The sequence below is a fragment of the Bubalus bubalis genome, chromosome 12 (assembly GCF_019923935.1).
Source record: "Bubalus bubalis isolate 160015118507 breed Murrah chromosome 12, NDDB_SH_1, whole genome shotgun sequence".
NCBI classification, from domain to species: Eukaryota; Metazoa; Chordata; class Mammalia; order Artiodactyla; family Bovidae; genus Bubalus; species Bubalus bubalis.
The window spans coordinates 30,209,448-30,234,129 of NC_059168.1; the positions used below are offsets into that span (position 1 = coordinate 30,209,448).

General features: G+C 37.5%; 1 protein-coding gene across 9 annotated transcripts in view; it reads left to right on the plus strand.

Annotated features, from left to right (window-relative positions):
- FOXN2 (forkhead box N2) overlaps window positions 1-8,240 on the plus strand; it is a 57,147-nt gene extending 48,907 nt beyond the window's left edge. For all 9 annotated transcript variants that reach the window (XM_044925890.2, XM_044925889.2, XM_006078394.4 and 6 more), the window contains 2 exons: window positions 4,219-4,287; window positions 5,724-8,240. In XM_044925890.2, the coding sequence (XP_044781825.1) occupies window positions 4,219-4,287; window positions 5,724-6,247 (593 nt within the window). In that variant the 3' untranslated portion in view covers window positions 6,248-8,240. The remainder of the gene's footprint in view (window positions 1-4,218; window positions 4,288-5,723) is intronic.
- Window positions 8,241-24,682: the final 16,442 nt, after the last annotated feature.

The window sequence follows — 24,682 nt, forward strand, 5'->3', positions numbered from 1 at the left end:
CTTAGCATCAAGGCTAAGAAAATATAAACTAGGAAGAACAAGTTAACAGTTTTGACAGATTTATTTGAACCAGTTATTAAATCAGTAGCATATTTTGAACTCTAGTCAGAACTATCGGAGAAGGCAATGGCACCCCACTCCAGTACTCTTGCCTGGAAAATCCCATGGATGGAGGAGGCTGGTGGGCTGCAGTCCATGGGGTCGCTAAGAGTCGGACATAACTGAGTGACTTCACTTTCACTTTTCACTTTCATGCATTGGAGAAGGAAATGGCAACCCATTCCAGTGTTCTTGCCTGGAGAATCCCAGGGACTGGGGGGCCTGGTGGGCTGCCGTCTGTGGGGTCACACAGAGTCGGACACGACTGAAGTGACTTAGCAGCAGCAGCAGCAGTCAGAACTATGAAGGATAAAAAGGGAACTATTTAATGCTGTTTAATATGACTTTTAACAGGTTATTTTTGTTATTATTTAACTCATTGTTTGGATGGCTCTCATGGCTCTAATGACAAATGACTTTAAGCTGGAAGTGAATTATTGGATTAAATAGTGTCAGAGAAAATATATACAAAAGACTTTATAAAAAAATGAAATTTTCATCCTGAATATGTTAGATAATATAGCTAATAATATGTTTACTGAGAACACAGAGCCATCTTTAAAATTGCAAAAGGTATTGAGTTGACCAAAAAGTTTTTTTGGATTTTTCAGTAAGATGTTATGGAAAAACCTGAACAAACCAACCCTATACTTATTAATAAAAAAAAATCATAAACATAAACATTATAACATTATAAACATAAACATTATAAACAATATAAGAAAAACATTATAAAGTGTTTTTAGCTGTGGCAATAAGTAAGTCTTAAGTTTAATTTTAATACCAAAACTGATTTGGTACTATAAATAAGAATTGTAAAATCTACACAGGTTTGTTGCTTTTGTTCCAAGAAGTTCAAGAATGTACTTTGGACAAATCATTGATAACTAGGTGGTAGTGGTGTTTATTGAAGTATAGTTGATTTACAGTGTTGAATAGGAGACTTCTCTGGTGGTTCATGGTATTGGAAGTGGTTCACACTTCCAATACCATGTTAGATTATCAGGTGTTTTTGATTACCAGAGGGGATCATTTCTCTGGTGCTTATTTTAACATTGAAGTTAAACTTTTTTTGAGGTAATTGAGAAGATGTTGTGGGAAGCATATTTAGCGAATGTTCTAAATCAAACAAAGTCAAATGTAGATAAAATCCTTTTGCAAAGAAGTAATTTCATGTTGACTATTCAAATTAATTTGGCTTAACAAATTCCTAAAAGAATTTGTATTCAAAGAACAATTTTCCTGTCATTTCTACTGTTACAGAAAGTGAAAGAATTAGTTGCTCAATTGTATCTGACTCTTTGAGACCCCATGGACTATCACCCTCCAGGCTCCTGTGTCCATGGAATTCTCCAGGCAAGAATATGGAGTAGGTTACCTTTCCCTTCTCCAAGGGATCTTTCCAACCCAGGGATTGAAACCCAGTCTCCTGCATTGTGGGCAAGATTCTTAACCTTCTGAGCCACCAGAGAAGCCCCTATACACACTATAAAGATATACTAATTTTTAAAGTTAAAAATCTATTATAGGGGCTTCATTTACAAGATTAATAAATTTCCTGAAATTGTTTACTTGTTATAATGCATTTCAGTATTAGATTCTTTCCCTCACCACCATTCCCCCTTTTTAAAAAAAAAAAAAAGATTTTTTGTTTTTTATTAAAAGAAAACAAAATCATTTCATGGAGCAGAAGTCTCTCTGTTAGTATAATGCCAGGCAGGTTGCGCCCTGCACAAAGGACACCCGGCTGAGACAATGATGAGCTGATTTCAGAAGGACTGGACCACACCCAGTCCTCAAGCTGTGTGCCCTGGTTTAAGAAGCATTCACCTGGAGGCCAGTTGCTTTTTTTCCAGTTCACACAGAGATACAATATGGGCTAGAGCTCTACTAGCTTTTTTTCTTTAAAGACATATTAGAGTACTGAACTCTATTATAGTCAAGTCTCATTCTAAAAGATGGGAATTGGAGAGGTCTTCGTTTTACTAGCGTCTATGGCTGTGGAATGTGGGAATCATTGATTCAAGTTCTTTTTAACTTGATTTTTTTTTTTTTTCCTGCCTGAAATGCTTTTTCTTTGAATATCTTCATGGTTTCCTTTCTTTCACCTTCCTGAGGTTTTTGCTCAACTATTACCTTTCCTTGAGGCCTTCCCTAATCTCTGTATTTAAAGTTGCAACTACCTTTCCCCACATTCTCTGTCTTCCTTCCCTCCAATTTTCTTCTCCCTATTGTTTATCTCTCAGAAGTTGTATTTCTTTGTGTTCTGAGAGTCAGGGATTTTCCTGTTTTGTTTTCAGCCTGGAATGTGAGATAGGACACTCAATTTATTGAATGAGTAACAAAATAGAGAATTTCTGTTATACTCAATAATTTCCTGCAAAATTTCCTACTCTAATTATAGATACTTGGTAAGTTTTGAGGGATGATGAGATTACAAATTGAAGGCCTGGATTCTGGAGGTAGACTGCACAGGTTTAAATCCCATCTCTATCGTTCCTAGAGATCCCTCTTTGTCCATTTTCTCATATTTAAGATGAAAATACTAATAGTACCACATCATAAACTTATGAGAGTGAGATGAGTTAATAATACTTAGAACATGCCAAGGGTTTAGTAATTTGGTGATAATCAGCTTAATCTAAAGAAAGGAGATGTGGCAGAGATACAATATATTCTTCACTCATTTATCAGGGAACTACTGTTTGTTCCAGGTATTATGGAATATAGAGAATAAGACATGATTCTTACCTTAAGGGAGCTGACAGTCTAATTGGAAAGAATTCATATAGAAACTCTGATTAATGAGATTGCACTTTATTCAAGGGAGAAGAATATGTGCTTTCTCATAGCAACAATCTTCTGATTTACTTAAACCTATTTTTTAAGGTCATAACATTTCCTGCCTTTACAGAGTTTGTGGTCAAGATGAGGAGGAAACAAGTCACTATCCATATGGCTTTATTATCTAAGATAATTTTATAATTAGATATTATAAATAAAATGTAAGATTTGGGGATAATAAAAATTTTCCAACTTTGAGGCAGAAATGGAATGTTTTTGAGTTTTGTTTTAAACCTATCCTTTATAATTAAAGGATATATAAATTATTATATAAATTATCCTTTATAACCTGTCTTTTAAAATTTGTAAACATTTTCTAACTTTTCCTTCACATTTTAGATTGTACCATTTTACTTTTATTCGATTACAGTTATAAAGGCTAACAGATTGCCAGGATGTAGAGGAACTGCTAGTGCAAAAGAAGATATGAGAGCGTAACGACCTCTGGAATAGAACCTGCTGGTTTTACCAGCCTATTAAAATCCATTTTTCTTATGGAATATCCATAATTGTAGTACTTATAGGCTTGCATGTGATTATAACTAAAGACAGTGCTAATATTTATGTGTGTTCTTAGCTAATTTAATCTGTTTAAGGGCAGTCCTTATTGAAATGCAGGTCAGGTTCTTATTTTCATTGTGAATAATTAAAGAGGAAGACTTTCATTATCTCTGCTGCTGCTGCTGCTGCTAAGTCGCTTCAGTCGTGTCCGACTCTGTGCGACCCCAGAGACGGCAGCCCACCAGGCTCCCCCATCCCTGGGATTCTCCAGGCCAGAACACTGGAATGGGTTGCCATTTCCTTCTCCAATGCATGAAAGTGAAAAGTGAAAGTCATGTCCGCTTCAGTCGTTCATGTCGCTCAGTCGTGTCCGACTCTTGGCGACCCCATGTACTGCAGCCTACCAGGCTCCTCCGTCCATGGGATTTCCCAGGAAAGAGTACTGGAGTGGGGTGCCATCGCCTTCTCATTATCTCTAGTGCCTCTCAATTCTCCTTTATACAGTATTGTTCATAATTTTAAATGAACAAAAGTAGATACAAAATAATAAGTCTTGTTTTGTACATTTATTTGTATGTGTTTGTGTCTTTGTATATATATGATATCTATATATATGTGTGTGTATAATTTACATATGTTATATACATTATACATTTTTTTTAAGTAGAAAATACACCAAAACCTTAATGTTGGTTACCTTTGGGTACATGCATACACTATAATAGCCTCTTTTTTATAAAGAACATTAATATTATCACTCTTTTCCTTTTTTAGAATCTGATATTGATGCTGCCACTGCAATGATGCTTTTAAATACTTCTATAGAACAAGGAATTTTGGAATGTAAGCAATCATGCTTTTCTTTTTTGTGAGCACCTTTCAAATGTCATTTAGGACAGGCAAAATTACTTCTTTCTAACTAGGTTGTGTTTTCATCTGAATAACTTAGTTTCTGTTTTATTTTCTTTTAATTTATGTGAGCAGTTGTGAAATTGAGGTTAATGCTATGATACTTCTTGTTACATTGACCAAGAAATGAAGAAATAAATATCATGTTTAGAAATTAAGCTTAAAGATTTAAAAGTGAAAATGGAGATGTCCCTGGTGGTCCAGTGGACAAGACTCTGCTCCCAATGCAGGGGACCCAGGTTCAATCCCTGGTTAGGGAACTAGATCCCATATGCTGCAACAAAAGATCTCACATTGCACAATGAAAGGCTGAAGATCCCACATTCTACAGCTAAGACCTGGTGCAGCCAAATAAATAAATAAAAATAAATATTATTAAGAAATGAATAAAAGTAAAAATCAAAGCTATGAATAAGAAAACATACAACCTTGAAATGAGAAAAGCTATCTTTGACATACAAAGTGCAAAATCCATAAAAGCTTGTGTAAATTTAATTAAACATCAAACTCTTATTTATAGTTCTGACGACAGCAGATACCTGTAAGAAAAGTAACACAAGCATAGTACTGGGATGACGTATTTCTTCACTGTATGTAGCAGACAAAGGAATAATGTTGAGTATACATATGTGCACAACATAAAAAGATTCTGTAGGTAAGAAATAAGAAAATGGTTCAACAAAATATATGAATAGCTAGGCCTCGGAGGAGGAAATATACAGATGGATAGCGCACATTTGAAAAGATACAGCTTCTCTAGAAATCAAGGAGATGCAAAATGAAACAATATTGAGATAATAACTTTTTGTCATGAGATTATGAAAAATTAAAACGATTGATAATATTAGAGGTTAAGTATAGGAACTGGGTGTTGTCACACAATGTAGGATATAAATTAATACAACTATTTTGGAAGGCAATTTGGAAACACCAACTAAAATTTAAAATGTATATATTTTTTGCTTAGTAATTCTATTTCTTTTTATCTCTCCTAGAAAAATTCCATATGTGTAAGAAAAAGCATGTAGAGGATTTTCATTGCAGTATTACTTGTAATAGTTAAAAACTGGCAACAACCTAAATATCAACAAGTAAATTGTTAGCTAACCAGTGACACATTAATATTGAGGCATTTTCTACAAGCAGCTTGAAATAATTGTATTTTCCATGGGAAGGTCAAGACATACCATTAAATGGTTTAAAAATATTTTAGATTGATTCCTACAGGATGATGGTCTGCATAAAATTTAAAGACCCACGAAACACCACCAGTCTAAAGCACTTATTCAGGAGTGATATAATAGTTTTAAATGGCCTGTTTCTGCAGTCAGATGCATTTGATTTACTGATGGAAGCTTTATTTTCCACAGGTGAGAAGCCTCTGCCTCTTAAAACAGCAATGCAAAAAAAGAGGAGTTATAGCAATGCATTCAATCATTCCAGTGCTATGCGATTACATGAGAGTGATTCTTTAGCCACCAGCATTGATCCAAAAGAAGACCACAATTACAGTGCAAGTAGCATGGCAGCACAGCGTTGTGCGTCCAGGTCTAGTGTGTCTTCTCTGTCTTCTGTGGATGAGGTGTATGAATTTATCCCAAAGAGTAGCCATGTAGGAAGTGATGGCAGTGAAGGATTTCTCAGTGAAGAAGACACAGACGTTGATTATGAAGATGATCCACTTGGAGACAGTGGCTATGCATCGCAGGCTTGTGCAGATACCACTGAAAAGGGGCAGCCAAACAAAAAGATGCGAAAACAAGCATGTCAAGAAATTGATGAGGAGCTCAAAGAGGCAGCTGGATCTCTGCTCCACCTTGCTGGTATTCGTACATGTCTAGGTTCTCTAATAAGTACTGCAAAGACACAGAATCAAAAGCAGAGGAAAAAATAGAAATACTTACTAGTGTGAAATTATTTTTAAATGCGGCAATACTCTTCTACTTAATTCTTTACAAGGGATATCAAAGCCATAATGGACTTCTTTTGTTTTAGGGTGGGGGAGGGGTGCTAATTGTTTATTTCAAAATATTTTTGTTTTTTGAATTTTTATTAAATAGTTGCTGTTAGGATCATGTCCAATCATCAATATGATGTGAAATCCTAAATGCATAATTTTTGTGATAAGTGTCTTCAAGATTGGAAATTTTATGTTAAAAAAAAAAAAAGTCCCGAGCCTCTGTCTTAAACTTGTAGGGAAGTCTTTTGTTCTGTTAATATGTCCAAGTGTAAGAAATGGCAACTCTTAACTTTTTTTTTCATTTTCTTTTCCTATCTGTAATTAACTATAGTTGCCAATCCAGCTAGAAATTTTGCTACTTTCTTTCTCCCATACTCCTCTCTTCACACGTGTAATCCAGTAGGATGAGATTTGAATATTTTATTTTGTCTTAATTTTTGTTTTTAATTATTTTTTGTTGACACATGAACAAAGTTGAATGTAAGTTGGAAAAGATCCTAAATGTCCAGAAAGTTCCTTTTGCATACATTGGCAAAGAGATAGCAAAAAGTTCTAAGATTTAGAAAAGGCAATTTTGTGATGTAATTTCATCTAAGAACTTCAGTTCCTGTTACAATATTATTTTTTTCAAATTTTTTAACTTCCCAGACATTCCATAGTGTTGATTAGAGCCATTTATTGGAGCCAAAGTGCTCTGCAACCATTATTTTGATTTTAGCCACTAGCTGTCTTTGCTGAGGAGAAAGTATCCAATGAAAGGATATAGCCATGGAGTCCCATTTAGGCACACTTTTGCAATAAGAGGATCTTTCATTGGCTTGTTAAATGTACTGCATTCTGAAAATTACATGAATGGAGTGTAATCTAATATAAACATTTGCATATGTGTTATTTATGTCATCATAAATAAAGGTAGATCATTTAGGAAAAAACTTCTATTCAAGCTTTGTATGAATTAAATTGTATGTGCACCCAATTAAGTTAAAGGATTTAACAAAACTATAGAGATAAAATGCCTTCATGAATTTTAAAATTTGTATAAAATTTTATAAATCCTTTTAAGGAGGTAGTGTAATTATGTGCCATTAAATCCATCCTAAAAGATTTTGTTACTCTTCCAAATGTGTATTGCCCAAGGCCTTTTTCAGTACTTGAACAAATCTGCTTGTATGATACACATTTTTTCATATCATTTGTATAGCTTGACTATATCATTCAAAAAGGACAAAGGATACTAATAAAGTTAAACTTACTCATAATGTATTTTTTACAATGGCAAAAGCAGCTTTCTAAAAGTTCAGTCTCATGCTACATCTTGTTTCATGGACAATGACCTTGTTTTTATTTTCTGATAATTTCATATATACATATACATACATATACACATAAGCTTATGATTTTGGTTTGTTACTTTCAGCTGTTTCTATGATGATAAAGCATTTTTAAAAAAAGACATTTTTATTTTAACATGTAGAGTTTATTTGAGCATAACTGTCAAATGAGAACCATAATGAAAATGTCTTTTTCAGTTGTCAAGACATTAAGCCAGGGATAACAACTTTATCTGTCCTGTTTCCATGTTAACTGTAGTTGAACCTGGATAGCCACAGTGATAGAATTGCTGCTGTTGAAATTAATAATCTTTCAATTTGTTGATAATAAGTATGCAGGATGAGGTATTGAATTTTTTGTTCTTCATATATATCACATCTGCTGCATAAAATTGCTAACCTAAGTTAACATCTTTTACTATACACAGTGAATATAACACCAAAAATTGTTAAATTGCTTTATCACAGTATAAATAGTACACAGGGCTTCCCTGGTGCCTCAGTGGTAAAGAATCTGCCTTCTATGCAGGAGGCCCAGCTTCACTCCCTGGGTTGGGAAAATCCTCTGGAGAAGGGAATGACTACCCACTCCATTATTTTTGCCTGGATAATTCTATGGACAGAAGAGCCTGGGGCTACAGCCCATGGGGTTGCAGAGTCAAATACGACTGAGAGACTGGCACACAGACACACACACATACACACAAATAGTACACAGAGTATAAAAATCATTTAATAACAAAATATTTTTAAGCTGTTTACTGTGGTCCTCTGGATTGACCTTATTAACAGTGTTTTAATGATCTGGTTCCACTTTGTTAACTGAAATTCTGTACTACAAATGTTCTCTCTGGTTCTTGTCCATTAGATCATTAGTCTTTGTAAGTAAAGGAAAATGATCTAAGATATAAGGAAGGGAGAAAGTCATTCTCAGTTCAAATAAAGATCTTTAAAGTTATTTTTGTCTTAATATAAATAGCAATAACTTTTAAACTTGATTTTCTTTCCCTCTTCATGTACTCTTAGCACAAATTTAAAAGTTATATTCATCACTAGCAAAGTCAATGAACTTTCACACTAAATGCTAACAGGAATAAGTTACAGGATGCTTTATTGAATTCTTATATAGAATTCACTGTATCACTTTCCATGTGCTGATTTACCAAGGCAGTTATTTTTAAGGGGAAGAACCTTTTTAATTACCATCCCCCTTTATTACTTCCATAGACATAATCCCATTCCTCAGGTGTATTGAGATAAAAACATGGCTAATAACCACCCAATTAAGGGAAGTCATTTCTAGTCCTATGGACTGGAAATTGTATTTCTAAGAATATATTACTAGCAAATTTTACTGTAATAAAAAACAACTTGGAAATCCTGGAAGGGTTCTGTCTTTTAAAATTGTGACTTAAGCTAACGTATAATTTGCCTTGCATCAATATAAATTGTTACAGCCAATCTCAGTTTATGACAGATCCCTAGTAGAAGTTTTAACAATTAATCTTCATCTTTCACATCCCAAATAGAATCAGTGTTTCATGAATATATATTTTTGAAATTTATTTGTGCAATATATAACTCAATTAGTTCATGTTTTATTTTACTTTTCAAATTCAGAGAAAGAAAATATTACATGGAAAATGAATTGATGGATCACCTCCTTTTTTCCACCCTTGAGCCTTTCCTATCCTCCTTATAACCAACATGGCTTCTCTTAACTTTGATTTCTTTGTATATAGTAAAGTTTAGAATATACATATTTTTTTCTTTTCCTATTCTCTGAGGCATTGTGTAAAGGGTCATACTAGGTGGTCAGTTAAATATATGTTAGCTCAAATTCAAAGCTAGAGAAAGTGTTAAGGGGGGAGTGTGAGAGAGAGAGAGAGAGAGAGAGAGTGTGTGTGTGTGTGTGTGTGTGTGTGTGTGTGTGTGTGTCTTGGTAGACCAGGAGGCCTTTCTCAGCAATTTAAGCAATGGTTGTGAATACTTCACAAAGCTGTAAAGACTATTGTCTTAAATACTACAGTAGCTTAACAACCTTTTGTGAAGACCATAGCATTTAATTAAGAAACTTTGAGGCTTTCTGGTTTACATATATATATATTATAGTTTTTTTTGGTTTGAAATGTTATATAAGCTTTGATTTAAACAGAGTTTGCTTCAATACGTTAATGATGTAGTCAGAATATTTATTTTCTGAAAAACAAAGTATTTTGATGTTATACCTGCCATTTTTTCTTAAATCACACAATTTTTTTTGCTTCTGACTGCCAGTGCCAATGTCAAAATTGTTGTACATTTCTTATTAAGTGCTTAAAGTATTATGTTGCCATTAAATAGTGTATAAAAATGTGTAATTGCCAATTCATAGTAACTATAATTTATTTTTAAGTGAAAGTGTAAGAATGGTTTCTGATTTAAGAAATTTGAGTTATTAAACTGTGTCCTTATCCTTTTTTCTAATGTAGCATAAAAAGTTACCCTGAGTCTGAGTTATAACTGCCAGTCAGTGGATGGCCAGTCCAAGTGAACCACTTCTTAGTTGCCAGTCTTTGCTCATATTAAAAACAACTTAACAAACATTTAGTTTTTGTATCTAATCTCTGATTATTAAATTGTTTATAAAGTTTATTTTTACCAAAGAGATGCAATTCACTCTGATAAAGTATTACAGAATAAATGTTGTTTTATAACATTTTTGTGCTTTCTCTGTCTTTTGGGGGTTGGTAATACAGATGTAGGTGGTTTCATACTCCTACACACATACACTTTCCCCTCCAGTGTCACAAAGCTGGAGTCATACAGATGAAGGATAAAAGTTTTAATTTCAGAATGTTTTTAAAGGCTATTTTTTGAAAGTATTGTTTTTCCAAAGAACCAGATCTTAGTTTTAGATCTTTTCTATTGTTTTTTAGTCTCTGTTTCATTTATTTGTGCTATGATCTTTCTTTTTTTCTACTGACTTTGGGTTTTGTTTGTTCTTCTTTTTTTCTTTTGTTTACCTATTCATCTATTGATAAACATTTCAGTTATTTCTGTCCTTTGGGTCTTGTACGTAATGGGGCTGTGAACATTGGTGTACAAGTATCTGTTTAAATCCCTACTTTCAGTTCTTTTGGGTAGACACCTAGAAGTAAAATTACCAGATGATAACGATAATTCTGTGTTCAGTTTTGGGTTTTTTGTGTTTGTGGAACCACAATAAAGTTTTCTAAAGTAGCTGCACATTGCCACAGCAATGTGCAAATGCTCCAGTTCTCCATGTCCTTTCCAGCACTTGTTCTTTTCTTCCTTTCTCCCTCTCTCCCTTTATAATAGTCATCCTAAATCATCCTAATGGGGGTGAAGTAGGGTGTGTCACACTTTTGCATGTCTTACAAGCAGAGGCATTGCAATATTTTCTTGCAGACTGTATTTTCAAGAATATATGTATGGTAAATAACTGTGGAAAATAAAGTGTCTTCCTTCAGAATGGAGGACAGGTTTGTTTGCAGTCCAGTATAATAAAGATAATGGCTCCCTCTGGGGCAAAGTCAGACACATTTGCTTGCAGCCTTTATAAAATATTAGGGTTTCCTAAGCAGCATTCAGCTGGGCCGCTCTGCACATCCCCATGGGAAAACAGACCCAAACCCTGAGTGTGAAGCTCATGTTGCTTGCTGTGAGTAATAAATTCCTTTGTCTCTGACCCAGGAGTCGTGTTTTCTGCCAGCTTCCATGAAACTGTGGCAAGCAAGCTTGTTAGCATGAAAGTACTGTAAAAGCTCACAGCCTTCACAGTTGTGGTTTTTTTCCTAATAATCCATTCTTTTTTCCATTTATTTATTTTTGGTTGTGATAGGTCTTGATTGCTGTGCGTGGGCTTTTTCTAGTTGCAACGAGTGGGGTCTCTCTAGTTGCAGTGCACGGGCTTCTCTGTGTGGAAGCACGGGCTACAGGTCCCGCAGGTTCAGTAGTCGCAGCTCACGGACTCGCTAGCTGTGGCACACGAGCTTAGTTGCCCTGCAGTATTTGGAATCTTCCCGGACCAGGCATGGAACCCATGTCCCCTGCATTGGCAGGTGGACTCTTAACCCCTGGATCACCATGGAAGTCCCATCCTTAACAGTTCTTGACATTCTTGGGTCTGATGAAAGGCATCTGTGAAAAATTTACCGCTAACATCATATTGAACGGTGAGAGGCTAACCATGTGCCCTCTAATTATGCATAAGCCAAGCATGTCCCCTCTCATTACTACTATATTTTACTGGAGCTCTTTGCCAGTTTGGTAAGGTGAAAAAATAAGGGGGAGGAAGAAGAAGGTGGGATAAAGGGCATAGTGTTTGGAAAGGAAGAAATGAAGCCAGCTTTGTACAGACAACATGATTGTATATGTAAAAATTCCTAAAGAATCTGCAAAAGGCTACTAGAACTAATAATTGAGCAAGCCCTCAGGATACTAGGTCCAGTGATTGATAAAAATCAATTGTATTTCAATATAGTAGCAACAAAATTTTGGAAAATGAAGTTTTTAAAAATACTATTTAACTATTTACATTAGTATGCAAGAAATGAAGGGGCAAATGTAATGAAATGTGCAAGACCTGTGCAATAAAAACTATAAAGCCAAGTTGAGAGAGCTAAGAACATCTAAATAAGTGGATAGATACACTGTGTTTTATGGATCCAAAGACTTAAATATTGTTACGATGTCAGTTCTCTCCAAATTTACCTATACATTCAATATACATTCAATTCAATACCAATCAAAATCTAGTAGGCTTTTTTGAGGCAAATGGAAAGCTGATTATAAAAATATATGGAAATGTAAATACCTTAGAATAGCCAAATGCATTTTAAAAAGTTGAATGGCTTATACTACCTGATTTCAAATTTCACTATAAAGGTATGATAATAAAGAGTATGCTTTAATACATTTCAGTGAAACAGGATAGTCCAGAAACAAAATCCACATATATAGAGGCAGTTGGTTTTTTTATAAAAACGTTTTATTTTGTATTGGGGTATACCCATTCCAGTATTCTTGTCGGGAGAATCCCATGGACGGGAGCATGGCGGGCTACAGTCCATGGGGTCACAGAGAGTCGGACACGACTGAGCGAAACAAGGAAAGCCGATTAACAATGCTGTGATAGTTCAACGTCAACGGTGGAGGGACTCAGCCATACTTACACACATATCCATTCTCCCCCAGACTCCCTTCCCATCCAGGGGGCAGTTGATTTTTGACAAAGGTGCTGAAAGGACTAAGGATAATTGTTTTTTAACAAATGGTGCTGGACAGTTGGATATACATGTAGAAAATGGTGAATCTCGACTCATCTGTCACCATACATGAAAATTCATTAAAATCAGTATTACTGACCTAAATGTTAAAGCTAACTGTAAAATTTAGAAGTGTTTTTTTAAAACAGAGAACTTTTTTGACCTCTCAGAACAAGCAAAGATTTAGAACATACAAACCACAAGAGGACAGAAGGTTTATAAACTCTGCTGCTCTGCTCTAAGTCGGCTGATCATCAAAATTGAAAATTTGCTCTCCAAAAGACACCATTAAGGAAATGGAACAACAAACAACACACTGGGAGAAGATACAACAAGCATATCTGACAAAGGATTGTATTCAGGATATATAAGAAGCTCCTACAACTCAATATTAAAGAGACATAGAGTAAAGAATGGGTAAAGATTTGAACAGACTGTTAACCAAAGATACATATGAACAGCCAATAAGACCATGGAAACATGCTCAACATCATTAGCTATAAGAGAAATGCATACTAAAACCCCAATGAGATACTGTTACACATCCAATAGAAGGTCTAAAATTAGAAGGATTGACAACACCAAGTGTATTTAAAAATACAAAGCCAGTATAAACTTCGTAGTTGCTGGCAGGAGTATAAAACGGCACAAACACTTTGAAAAACAGTTTGGCAGTTTCTCATAAAGTTCAACATATACTTATATAGCCCCATGGACTAGTCGGCTAGGGCTATTTGCTACAATAAAATGCCACTGAGTGGATGGCTTAGAAACAAAATTTTATTTTCTTACAATTCTGGAGGCAGGAAGTCCAAGAGCAAGGTGTGGTTCCTTCTGAGGCCCCTCTCCTTGGTCTGCAGATGCTGCCTTCTCACTGTACCCCACGTGGCCTTTCCTCCTTGCACTTGAATCCCTGGTTCTCCCTTTTTGTCCAAATTTCATCTCACAAGGACACCAGTCAGATTGGGTTAGGACCCATCTCCAATGGTCTTATTTTAGGTTAATTCCCTTTGTAAAGACCCTATGTCCAAATACAGTCATTCTGAGGTACTAGGGGTTAGTGCTTCAAGATAAGAATTTGGGAGAGGGGCACAGTTTAGCCTGTAACACTCAGAAATTTTGTTCTTAGGTGTTCCCCCCAAGAGAAACAAAAGATTTTTTCTTAAATATTCATGGCAGTAAGCTTGCATAGCAGTCATGTTCAAAATAGCTCCAAAAATGGGAAACAATGCAAATGTCCATCAATAGGTAAATATTTATATAGTATGAGTTCCTGCAATAGAGCACTACCCAGAAATAAAAAGAAACAAACCGCTGATACTAGTAACAGTGTAGATGAAAGTAGTCTCAAAAGAATACACACTATGTGATTCCATTTACATGGAACTTTAGAAAAAACTAATTGGCTTCCTTGGTGGCTCAGTGGTAAAGAATCCACCTGCCAACGCAGGAGATGTGACTTCAGTCTCTGGTCCAGGAAGATCCTCTGGAGAAAGAAATGGCAACCCATTCCAGTGTTCTTTCCTGCAGAACTCCACGGACAGAGAAGCCTGGTTGGCTACAGTCCATGGAGTGCCAAAGAGTCAGACACGACTTCACGACTGAGCAATAGCAATGGAATCTATAGTGACAGAAAGTAGATCCATATACCTCCGACTGGCAGGCAGGCAGGGTGGGTAGAGTGAGAGCTAAGAAACGTACAGTGTCAAGAGAAAAGCTCCTTGACATTCTAATTTCTTTTTTGCAAACCAAAAATAAGTTGTCCTATTTGAACAGCAGAGTAAAGGAGTTAATAAAAATTTGTTAGTAAGGAGCAAATGAGAAGTTAAGTTCAACAGCTTCCGAGCTGAAAGTTGAATAAAAACCCTTCAAATCAGACAGGTGGCTCCCCTACAGAATATGAGATAGATTGGAGAGAAAGATATTCTCTGGGGAGGGTTGGGTGGGTATGGAAAATCACTTGCTGGGAGTTCAATGGCTTTTTAATTTTTTTGAAGAGCTACCTGAATCTGATTTAGTAATCTATGAAGGGTATTACCTGAAATGTTACAACTACTTACTATTTTCTACTTGACAGACTTGGCAAGTACTAAATCAAACATTTAGATAGCTTATTTCATTTAATTCTTACATCACATCATGAGGTTAATGTTGTTGTTGCTGTGTTCAGTCACTAAGTTGCGTCCAACTCTTCTGTGACCCCATGAACTGTAGCCCTCCAGGCTCTGTCCAGTGGGATTCTCCAGGCAAGAATACTGGAGTGGGTTTCCATTTCCTCCTCCAGGGGATCTTCCTGACTTAGGGATCGAACCTGTATTTCCTGTATCTTCTGCATTGGCAGGCAGATTCTTTACGACAGAGCCACCTGGGAAGCCAAGGAGCCTGGTGGGCTACAGCCCATGGGGTCGCAAAGAGTCGGACACAACTGAGCGACTTCACTTTCACTTTTCACTCTCATGAACTGGAGAAGGAAATGGCATCCCACTCCAGTGGAGAATCCCAGGGACGAGGATTCACGACTGAATCTGGAGAATCCCAGGGACGGGGGAGCCTGGTGGGCTGCCGTCTATGGGGTCACACAGAGTCGGACACAACTGAAGCGACTTAGTAGCAGCAGTAGTTCCTAAACTTGTGCTTTAACTGCCAGGTTTTACCGCCTCTAGTTTACAGAACTAATCACACACAAGAAGAATGCTTGGCCTTTTCTTCATTTATTCAACAAACCTTTGCCTAGGCCTCATGGTTTGGCAGTAAGCAAAACAGATGAAAGTCTCTCTGCCCTCATAGAGCTTACATTCTAGTTGGAGGAGACTAGCAAAATAAAAACTTGAAATAAAATACTGAAAGTGATAAGTGCTATGAAGAAAAACAGGTAAGGAAGGGGCAAGGTGATAGTTGCTGTATGATCAGGCCCCTTAAGATGGCTATTCTGCTGCTCCCTTGTACATCCTGCTGCTTGACTAGTGCCTGCTTCACCTGCCCCAGTCACATGACTGACCTTCCTACATACTTGCCCCCGGCCCCGCTAGGGATTGTTCTAACCATCAGATCAGATTATCTCCACTAGGATAGCTTATCAAAGGGGCAAGAGGAGCATGCCCCTTGGCTAGTTTCCCTGGTAACCAATGCGTCAACATGATGTCAGTTCCCCCTTAACTGGTAACCTCACCCTTCCACCAGGAGCGAAGAATTCCACCATGTCCAGCTAGTCACCTGCCGCACACAGTGGGAAGTCGCTCCAGGACCTTGTTTCAGATAGGTAACCTCCCCATCTATTAAACCAGTGGTATCTGTTGCTGACTCAGAGCTCTTCAGTCTTGAAGCTAGGCAAGTCCAGGACTTGCAGGCCGGCTTTTAGATGGGGAGGACCTCTCACCTAGGTGGCTCTAAGCAGAGATTAGAACGCTGTGCAGGAGTGACAGACACAAGTCTCCGGAGGAAAGGAACAGTGAAGGCTAAATTAGAGGCTGCAGCTCTTTGATGTTTTTACAGCATTAGCAAGAAGAATAGCTTTTTGCCTGGAGCATCCCTTACAAAGGAAAGACTGGTAGGAGGTGAGGCCTGCAAAGTATTTATGTCCCAGGGGCCAGGTCTTAACAGAGTTCTGGGGCTACCATGGTAAGAACTTAGAATCCAAGATCTAGAAGCAGTGGAATCAAATTGCATTTTCTAAGGATGGCTACCACACCTTGAGATTTGGAGAGTGTCCATAGCAAATTTTTAATACAATACAAATTAACAAATTATTAATCAAATATCTCTGACAAACAGGACATCTCTACACTATCACCTTTTACAGTTGCCCTTCCAGCTAAAATAACTCCAAAACCAAGAAATGTACATAGCCTTATTGTTCAGTTGCTCCCGACTCTTTGTGACCCCATGGACTGCAGCATGCCAGGCTTCCCTGTCTGCCACCATCTGCTGGAGTTTGCTCAAATTCATGTCCATTGAGTCAGTGATGCCATCCAACCATCTCATTCTCTGTCATCCCCTTCTCCTCCTGCCTTCAGTCTTGCCCAGCATCAGGGTCTTTTCCAGTGAGTTGGCTGTTTGCATCAGGTGGCCAAAGTATAGGAGCTTCAGCTTCAGCATCAGTCTTTCCAACGAATATTCAGGGGGTATAAAATCTATGCAGTTAAACTAAACTGCTACATATATTACAGTATCTTATTAATAAGTTTCATGGGTAAAAATATTACTTCTCATTAGTATAAAGGTCAGGCTACATTACTGCAAAGTCTATTAAAATATATATTTACTAGATTTAAGTGTAATTGGTTCTAAACCATCCACATTTTTTATGGCATTAAGGGAATAGAGAAGAATAATCTTAGAATCAGCCTGTCTGAGGGGTTTTTGCAACACCTAACTCACTATTGTTTCCAAGCAAAGAAACTCTAAGAACTAAGACATTAATTAACACTCTAAGAACCCAGACATTTGGTATCTTTCTGGTCAAATGAGCAAGAATTGTGTTGCAGCAGACTCTGCTCCTCAGATCTGTTAAGATTTCACTTACAAGAACTCCCACCCACTTTCTGCTTGCACTTACACACCAATCTGAATTCTTAAAGAAAATTATATTACAAATGAAATTGGTTTTTCCTGAATTTATATTGTTTGATGATAATTCTGAGATGAAGTGTTTCCTTGTAACCTGATTCTGTGTAAATACTCTCTCTCCCTTCTTTTAAATAAATTCTCCCCAGGAATGTATGGTCAGCTTTAATTCACTCTAAGAAAAATGTTGATTATTCAAATAAGAAATTGCAATCTTCAAATATTTGCAGACAGCTTTTGGGAGAGGCAGTGGTGTATTTACACATTTTAGCTGACACACTACGGATTCTTTATCAGCGCAGGTAAAAGCAGGACCATATATAATTTATTAGTACTCTCTCTCTAATTGCTTTCCAGGAGAATTACAGAAAGGAATTCTCACTCTCTGTTTCCCCAGGAGAGGCTTGCCTTTGTTACAGCTTAACTCTAAGCTTTATATGGAATTGCAACTTTCGAAATAGAGCATTAATTGGAAGTAATTATCCAATTACAACAGCTGTGACTATGCTATATACCAAATATTTACCAAGAAAAGAACACATTTAACAGTTGATTTAATATAGCAGTCTGGCATAATGAATCTGCAACCGACACTCCAGTCATATAGCTAATGTCTTCAATGGCTGAAATATTCAGGAGTACACACATAGCTCAAAAAACAAAGACTTATCAAGCTTGATTTTCAAAGCAGTGCAAATGCATGATGTAAATTTTTAAAAGTGATCAAAGAACTTAAGTTTGTTTATTATCTAAAATGTGTGAGAGTTTTCCAACTGCTTGATTTTAAAAGTAGGTGTGCTTTTAAGTTTAATCGACTTTCAAAAAACTTTTTTGGTGTCTGGTGTATGTGCGCTGAAGGAGTATTACAGGGCTGTCCTTGAAACTGATGCTTTGAAACTTCTTCAGGTACTTTTCAGATAAGCACCCAGAAGAATCTGCCTTGTGTGAAATTCCACACTGCAACCAATGGTGTGATAATGAGCTCCCACGTACTCATTTTCTGCCTGTAATCTGTTCAGCTTCTCAAGTGCTGACCAAGTGCATGGGGGAGAAAAGACTTCGGGGGGGGGGGGGAGGGGGGAGGGGACAGTGTTGGTTAAATGGATGGGAAGATAATCCATACACTATCAAGGAACATCTTTATGGGTAAAAATTCACTACTAACACCTGCAAAATTGGCTCGGCAAGGAAAGAGGAAAATGTTTCATCCAATTTGTTGGCTCTATATTAAAGAAACAAAACAAAGGAACCAAAACCCTTGGCCACCAACTCTTGAGTCATCTCATTGGTGCTGTCTTGACAAAGAGATGCCGTTCCTCTCTGGGCTATGATGTCAGCTTTGTCCAATCATAACCTTCCTTATGAGAGTGGGGGATAATTCTCTGGAGACAAGGTGAGTGACAGCAGCAAGCAACGCAGCAGTCACTAGGCAACAAGATCAGCCTTCAGTGGAAGAGAATTTTCAAACACTTAACCCTCACGCTGTCAGGGCTTCTTGTTGCTGATATGGCAATGATCTCTGGACAAAAGGCCTAATAAGAATATGACAGCTTTTTTTTTAAAGCTGTGTCTCGGAGGGCAATGAGAGGAAACTTCTTATTTAGACCAAGGACCTTACTTGGTTTAAAAAGACTGGTAAATTTGGAATTTTTCCCCCAGGGGTCATGATTTAACTCACATGATTATCTCCTTAGTGTCTTCAGACTTAATACTCTCTTGCTCACTGTAAGCCAGGCTGTCACACAGGTGTATGGTCAGTGCCCAACACAAAACCCAGGGAATGAGTGGAGCTAAAATCAGCCTAGCCTCCATGTGTCCGCACACACTCTTGTTGAAGTATTCTCAAGAAATGAGTCTTTATCTGATTTGTTGCCCTGTGGGGGAGCCATTTTGTAATTTGTCTGCCTGGAGTGGTACTTTTTCCTGATTTGCACAGAGTTGCTCTCTGAGTTCTTGGGTGGGGGACTTTGCCAGTATATCTTATTTCTCCAAACAGAAAGTTCTGCAATATTGTCGCTCCTCTTTTGCACTTGACTCTCCTAGAGAATTTAGCATAGGGCTTGACAGACCCACATGTGAACTGGTGGGTTCCAAACTAGATTTCCAGAATTATCTTGTTCAGACTGCTTCCCAGACAAGCAAATTCTTTTTTAATTTCTCTCATGAAACTAATCTTTTGTTAATTTGAGAGCTCTAATTGTTTACCATTTTTTCTGAGCCCCCCCACCCCCTTTATACAGTATAATGATTTCCTTAGGAAGAGAAATCTTTTTGGAGAAGGAAATGGCAAGCCACTCCAGTGTTCTTGCCTGGAGAATCCCAGGGACGGGAGAGCCTGGTGGGCTGCCGTCTATGGGGTCACACAGAGTCGGACACGACTGAAGCAACTTAGCAGCAGCAGCAGAGTTGATTTACAGTGTTGTATGATTTACAGTGTTATCATTTCTGCTATACAGTAAAGTGATTCAGTTATACATATATATATACTTTTTCATTATGGTTTATTACAGGATATTGAATAAATTAATAGTTTCCTGCACTGTGCAATAGGACTTTGTTGTTTATTCATTCTATATGTAATAGTTTGCATCTGCTAATCCCAAACTCCCAGTCCAACCCTCCCGTACCCGCTTCCCCCTGGGCTGTTCTCTATGTCTCTGAGTCTGTTTTTGTTTCATAGATAAGTTCATTTGTATTGTCTTTTAGATTCCACAGATAAGTGACATCACATGGCCTTTCTCTTTTTCTTTCTGACTTACTTCACTTAGTATGATAATCTTTGGGTCCATCCATGTAGCTGCAAATGGCATTTTTTCCATTCTTTTTTATGGCTTAGTAAATATATTCCATTGTGTGTATACACACACACACACACACCATCTCCTTTATCTGTCGATGGACGTTTAGGTTGTTTGAGACGTTCCCAAGTCTTGGCTATTGCAAATGGTGTTTCTGTGAACATATTTTGAATTATAGTTTTGTCCAGATACATGCCCAGGAGTGGGATTGCTGGATCATATGGTAGCTCTATTTTCTAGTTTTTTGAGAAACCGCCATACTGTTTTCCATAGTGGCTGCACCAGTTTGCATTCCCACCAACAGTGTCGGAGGATTCCCTTTTCTCTTGTATTTGTCATTTGCAGACTTTTTTATGTTGGCCATTCTGATTGGTATGAGGTGGTACTTCAATGTAGTTTCGATTTGCATTTCTCTAATAATTAGTGATTCTGTGCATATTTTCATGGGCCTATGGGCCACCTGTATAGTCTTCTCTGGAGAAATGTCTATTTAGGTCTTCTGTCCATTTGTTGATTGGGTTGTTTGTGGTTTTTGTTATTGAGTTATATGAGCTGTTTGTATATTTTGTAAATTGATCCCTTGTCAGTCGCATCATTTGCAAGTATTTTCTCCTAGTCCATAGGTTGTATTTTTGTTTTGTTTATGGTAGCAAAGGAAACCATAAACAAAACAAAAATACAAATACTTATAGGTTTGATTAGGTCCCATTTGTTTATTTTTGCTTATATTTCTATTGTCTTAAACTAAGAAAACCTTGATATAATTTATGTCAGAGAATTTTTTGCCTGTGTTTTCTTCTAGGAGCATTATGGTGTCATGTCTTACATTTAAACTTTTAAGCCATTTGGAATTTATTTTTGTGTATGCTCTGAGGGTGTGTTCTAACTTCATTGATTTACATGCAGCTGTCCAACTCGCCTAACACCCCTTGCTGAACAGACTGTCTTTTCCCCGTTGTATATTCTTGCTTCCTTTGTGGAAGATTAATTGACCATATGTGAGCGTTTAAAGAACAGAAATCTTTATTGTTATTGTTTTAGTCAGATAGTAAATGAATTAGCAGACACTTACTGTGTTTCATGAGGACAGTTGGTACCATGTTTTCTCTTGCAGTGCCTGGCACATAGTGAATGAACATGTATCTTTGCATAATTAATTAATGGTATTCACTTGGGGGACCCAATACAATTATATGTAATTCATTAGCATTGTAAGAAAACTTAGAAGTTAACTAGTATAATATGCATTTTTTAATTCAGGAAATTGAGACTCAAATAACTAACCAATTCATACATCTAATTAAAAGTGACCAGGTTTCCTTATGACTAGGTCAGTGTGGAGACTAATTTAGATTGTAATCATGCATGAGGCAAAGTTCATTTTCTACTGACTTGTTCTATGCCTTATGTAGTATTGTTAAATCTGTCCTCAATATGTTGGTACTCATATATTTGAAGACTACACTGAGGTTAAGAAAATAAACTCAGGTCCAATTCAGAAGTAAATAGGCTCATCAAGGCCACAAATACCAAAACTGTCTTGAGAGTTCTGTGTCTCTAGGGATTGGTGCACTATCTGGCTTATGGCAGGTGCTCTATAGGGCTTCCCAGGTGGCGCCAGTGAAAAAGAATCTGCCTGCCAATGCAGGAGATGTAAGAGATGTGGGTTTGATTCCTGGGTTGGGAAGATCCCCTGGAGGAGGGCATGGCAACCCACTTCAGTATTCTTGCCTCGAGAATCCCCATGGACACAAGAGCCTGGTAGGCTGCAGTCGAATACAACTGAAGTGACTATCACGTGTGCAGGTGCTCTATTGTTGAAAGAATAAAAGGGTAAAATAAAAGAATATAAATTAAAAAGTGCTTTTAAATTTTTAAAGCTCTTATTCCATGGGAGATTTGCCTGTATTTTAGTAAAGAGTAGCAGACTATAGCCATGTGAACCAGTGAACACAAGGGCCTTTGAAGCCCTGAGAGCAATTTAAAGCAGCAAATGGATATCTAAAGTAGCACTTATTGTGCAAACCAATCCCAAGAGAGTGTGGAACACTGTCTAAAGAGTATTATTGGGTGGATCAAATATAGAATATTTTCCAGTTTCATTAATTTGAGTCTGGTCAACTAAACACTCTTAAAAGTGAAATTTGAAAAAAAAAGTGAAATTTGTAAGAAAAAGAAAAATAAATGCATAAAACGAAATCCAAAGTGCCAAAACTGATGGGATGCAAACTCACAGATGTAGAGAACAGACTTGTGGTTGCCAGGGAAAAGAGAGGGCAGAGGCGGGAAGGAACGGGAATCTGGAATTAGCAGAGGTGAACTATTATATATAGAATGGATAAACAATTAGATCCTACTGTATAGCACAGGGAATCTATTCAATATCCTGTGACAACCATAATGGAAAAGAATATGAAAAATAATATGAAAAAATATAACTGAGTCATTTTGTGGCACAGAAGAAATTAACACGTTGTAGATCAGTTTAGTTCAGTTGCTCAGTTGTGTCCGACTCTTTGTGACCCCATGGACTACAGCACGCCAGGCTTCCCTGTCCATCACCAACTCCCAGAGCTTACTCAAACTCATGTCCATTGAGTTGATGATGCCATCCAACCATCTCATGCTCAGTCGTCCCCTTCTCCTCCCACCTTCAATCTTTCCCAGCATCAGGATCTTTTCCAACGAGTCAGTTCTTCGAATCAGGGGCCAAACTATTGGAGTTTCACCTTCAGCACCAGTCCTTTCAATAAATATTCAGGACTGATTTCCTTTAAGATGGACTGGTTTGATCTCCTTGCAGTCCAAGGGACACTTAAGAGTCTTCTCCAAGCACCATAGTTCAAAAGCATCAATTCTTCAGTGCTCAGCTTTCTTTATAGTCCAGCTCCCATATCCATACATGACTACTGGAAAAACCATAGCTTTGACTAGATGGACCTTTGTTGGCAAAGTAATGTCTCTGCTTTTTAATATGCTGTCTAGGTTGGTCATAGCTTTTCTTCCAAGGAGTAAGTGTCTTTTAATTTCATAGTTGCAGTTACCATCTGCAGTGATTTTGGGGCCTCAAAATAAAGTCTTTCACTGTTTCCACTGTTTCCCATTTATTTGCCATGAAGTGATGGGACCAGATGCCATGATCTTAGTTTTCTGAATGTTGAGCTTTAAGCCAACTTTTTCACTCTCCTCTTTCACTTTCATCAAGAGGCTCTTCAGTTCTTCTTCACTTTCTGCTATAAAGGTGGTGCCATCTGGATATCTGAGGTTCTGGATATTTCTCCCAGAAATCTTGATTCCAGCTTGAGCTTCATCCAGCCCGGCATTTCGCATGATGTACTCTACGTATATAAGCAGGGTGACAATATACAGCCTTGACAGACTCCTTTCCCGATTCAGAACCAATCTGTTTTTCCATGTCCAATTCTAACTGTTGCTTCTTGACCTGCATACAGATTTCTCAGGAGGCAGGTCAGGTGGTCTGGTATTCCCATCTCTTTAAGAATTTTCCACAGTTTGTTGTGATCCACACAGTCAAAGGCTTTGCTGTAGTCAATAAAGCAGAAGTAGATTTTTTTCTGGAACTCTCTTGCTTTTTTGATGATCCAACGGATGTTGGCAATTTGATCTCTGATTCCTCTGCCTTTTCTAAATCCAGCTTGAATATCTGGAAGTTCATCGTTCATGGGCTGTTGAAGCCTGATTTAGAGAATTTTAAGCACGTCCTTCTACTCCGCCGTTTTCCAGGTTAGGCAGCAGCTGCCGTCGCTCCAGGGATCAGGACCATCGGTGCAGTGGGGTCTCCACGTTTCCTCTCGGTCTCTCGGGTGGGGTGGGCAAGTGAGGGGGATGAGAGACGTGGGCGATGCCCTCGATGCTGGGCTCCTCACTGGCCGCAGCGGCTCGTTGCCCCAGCGGATTGCCCACCGGCAGCAGCCACGTCTGGGGCATCTTAGTCCGCCACATTGTAAATCAACTGCTGCTGCTGCTGCTAAGTCGCTTCAGTCGTGTCCGACTCTGTGCAACCCCAAATGTCATTTTCTTGTAATGTTCAAAGTATAGATAAAGTACAGATAAACAAAAAAGAGAAAAATAATTCTGTGACCCGAACAGAACTGATAGCATTTGCAAATGAAACCTTCAGATATGTGTATATATGTATATGTATATGTGTATATATATATATATATATATATATATATAAGCAGAAGGTTAAAATGGGACTCTTCCTGTTCACTTTTCGCTGATGCCCTAAAGACTGATAAAAATACAATAGGTGCCCAAAGATCCCACATCCTAAATATTTAAGTTAAGGTGCTATGACTTCCATGCTAGGGTAAACTGAGAGACTATGAAACAGGTTCTGCCAGGATTGAGCACTCACCCCATCAGCCTAAAAAGTAAGAATTG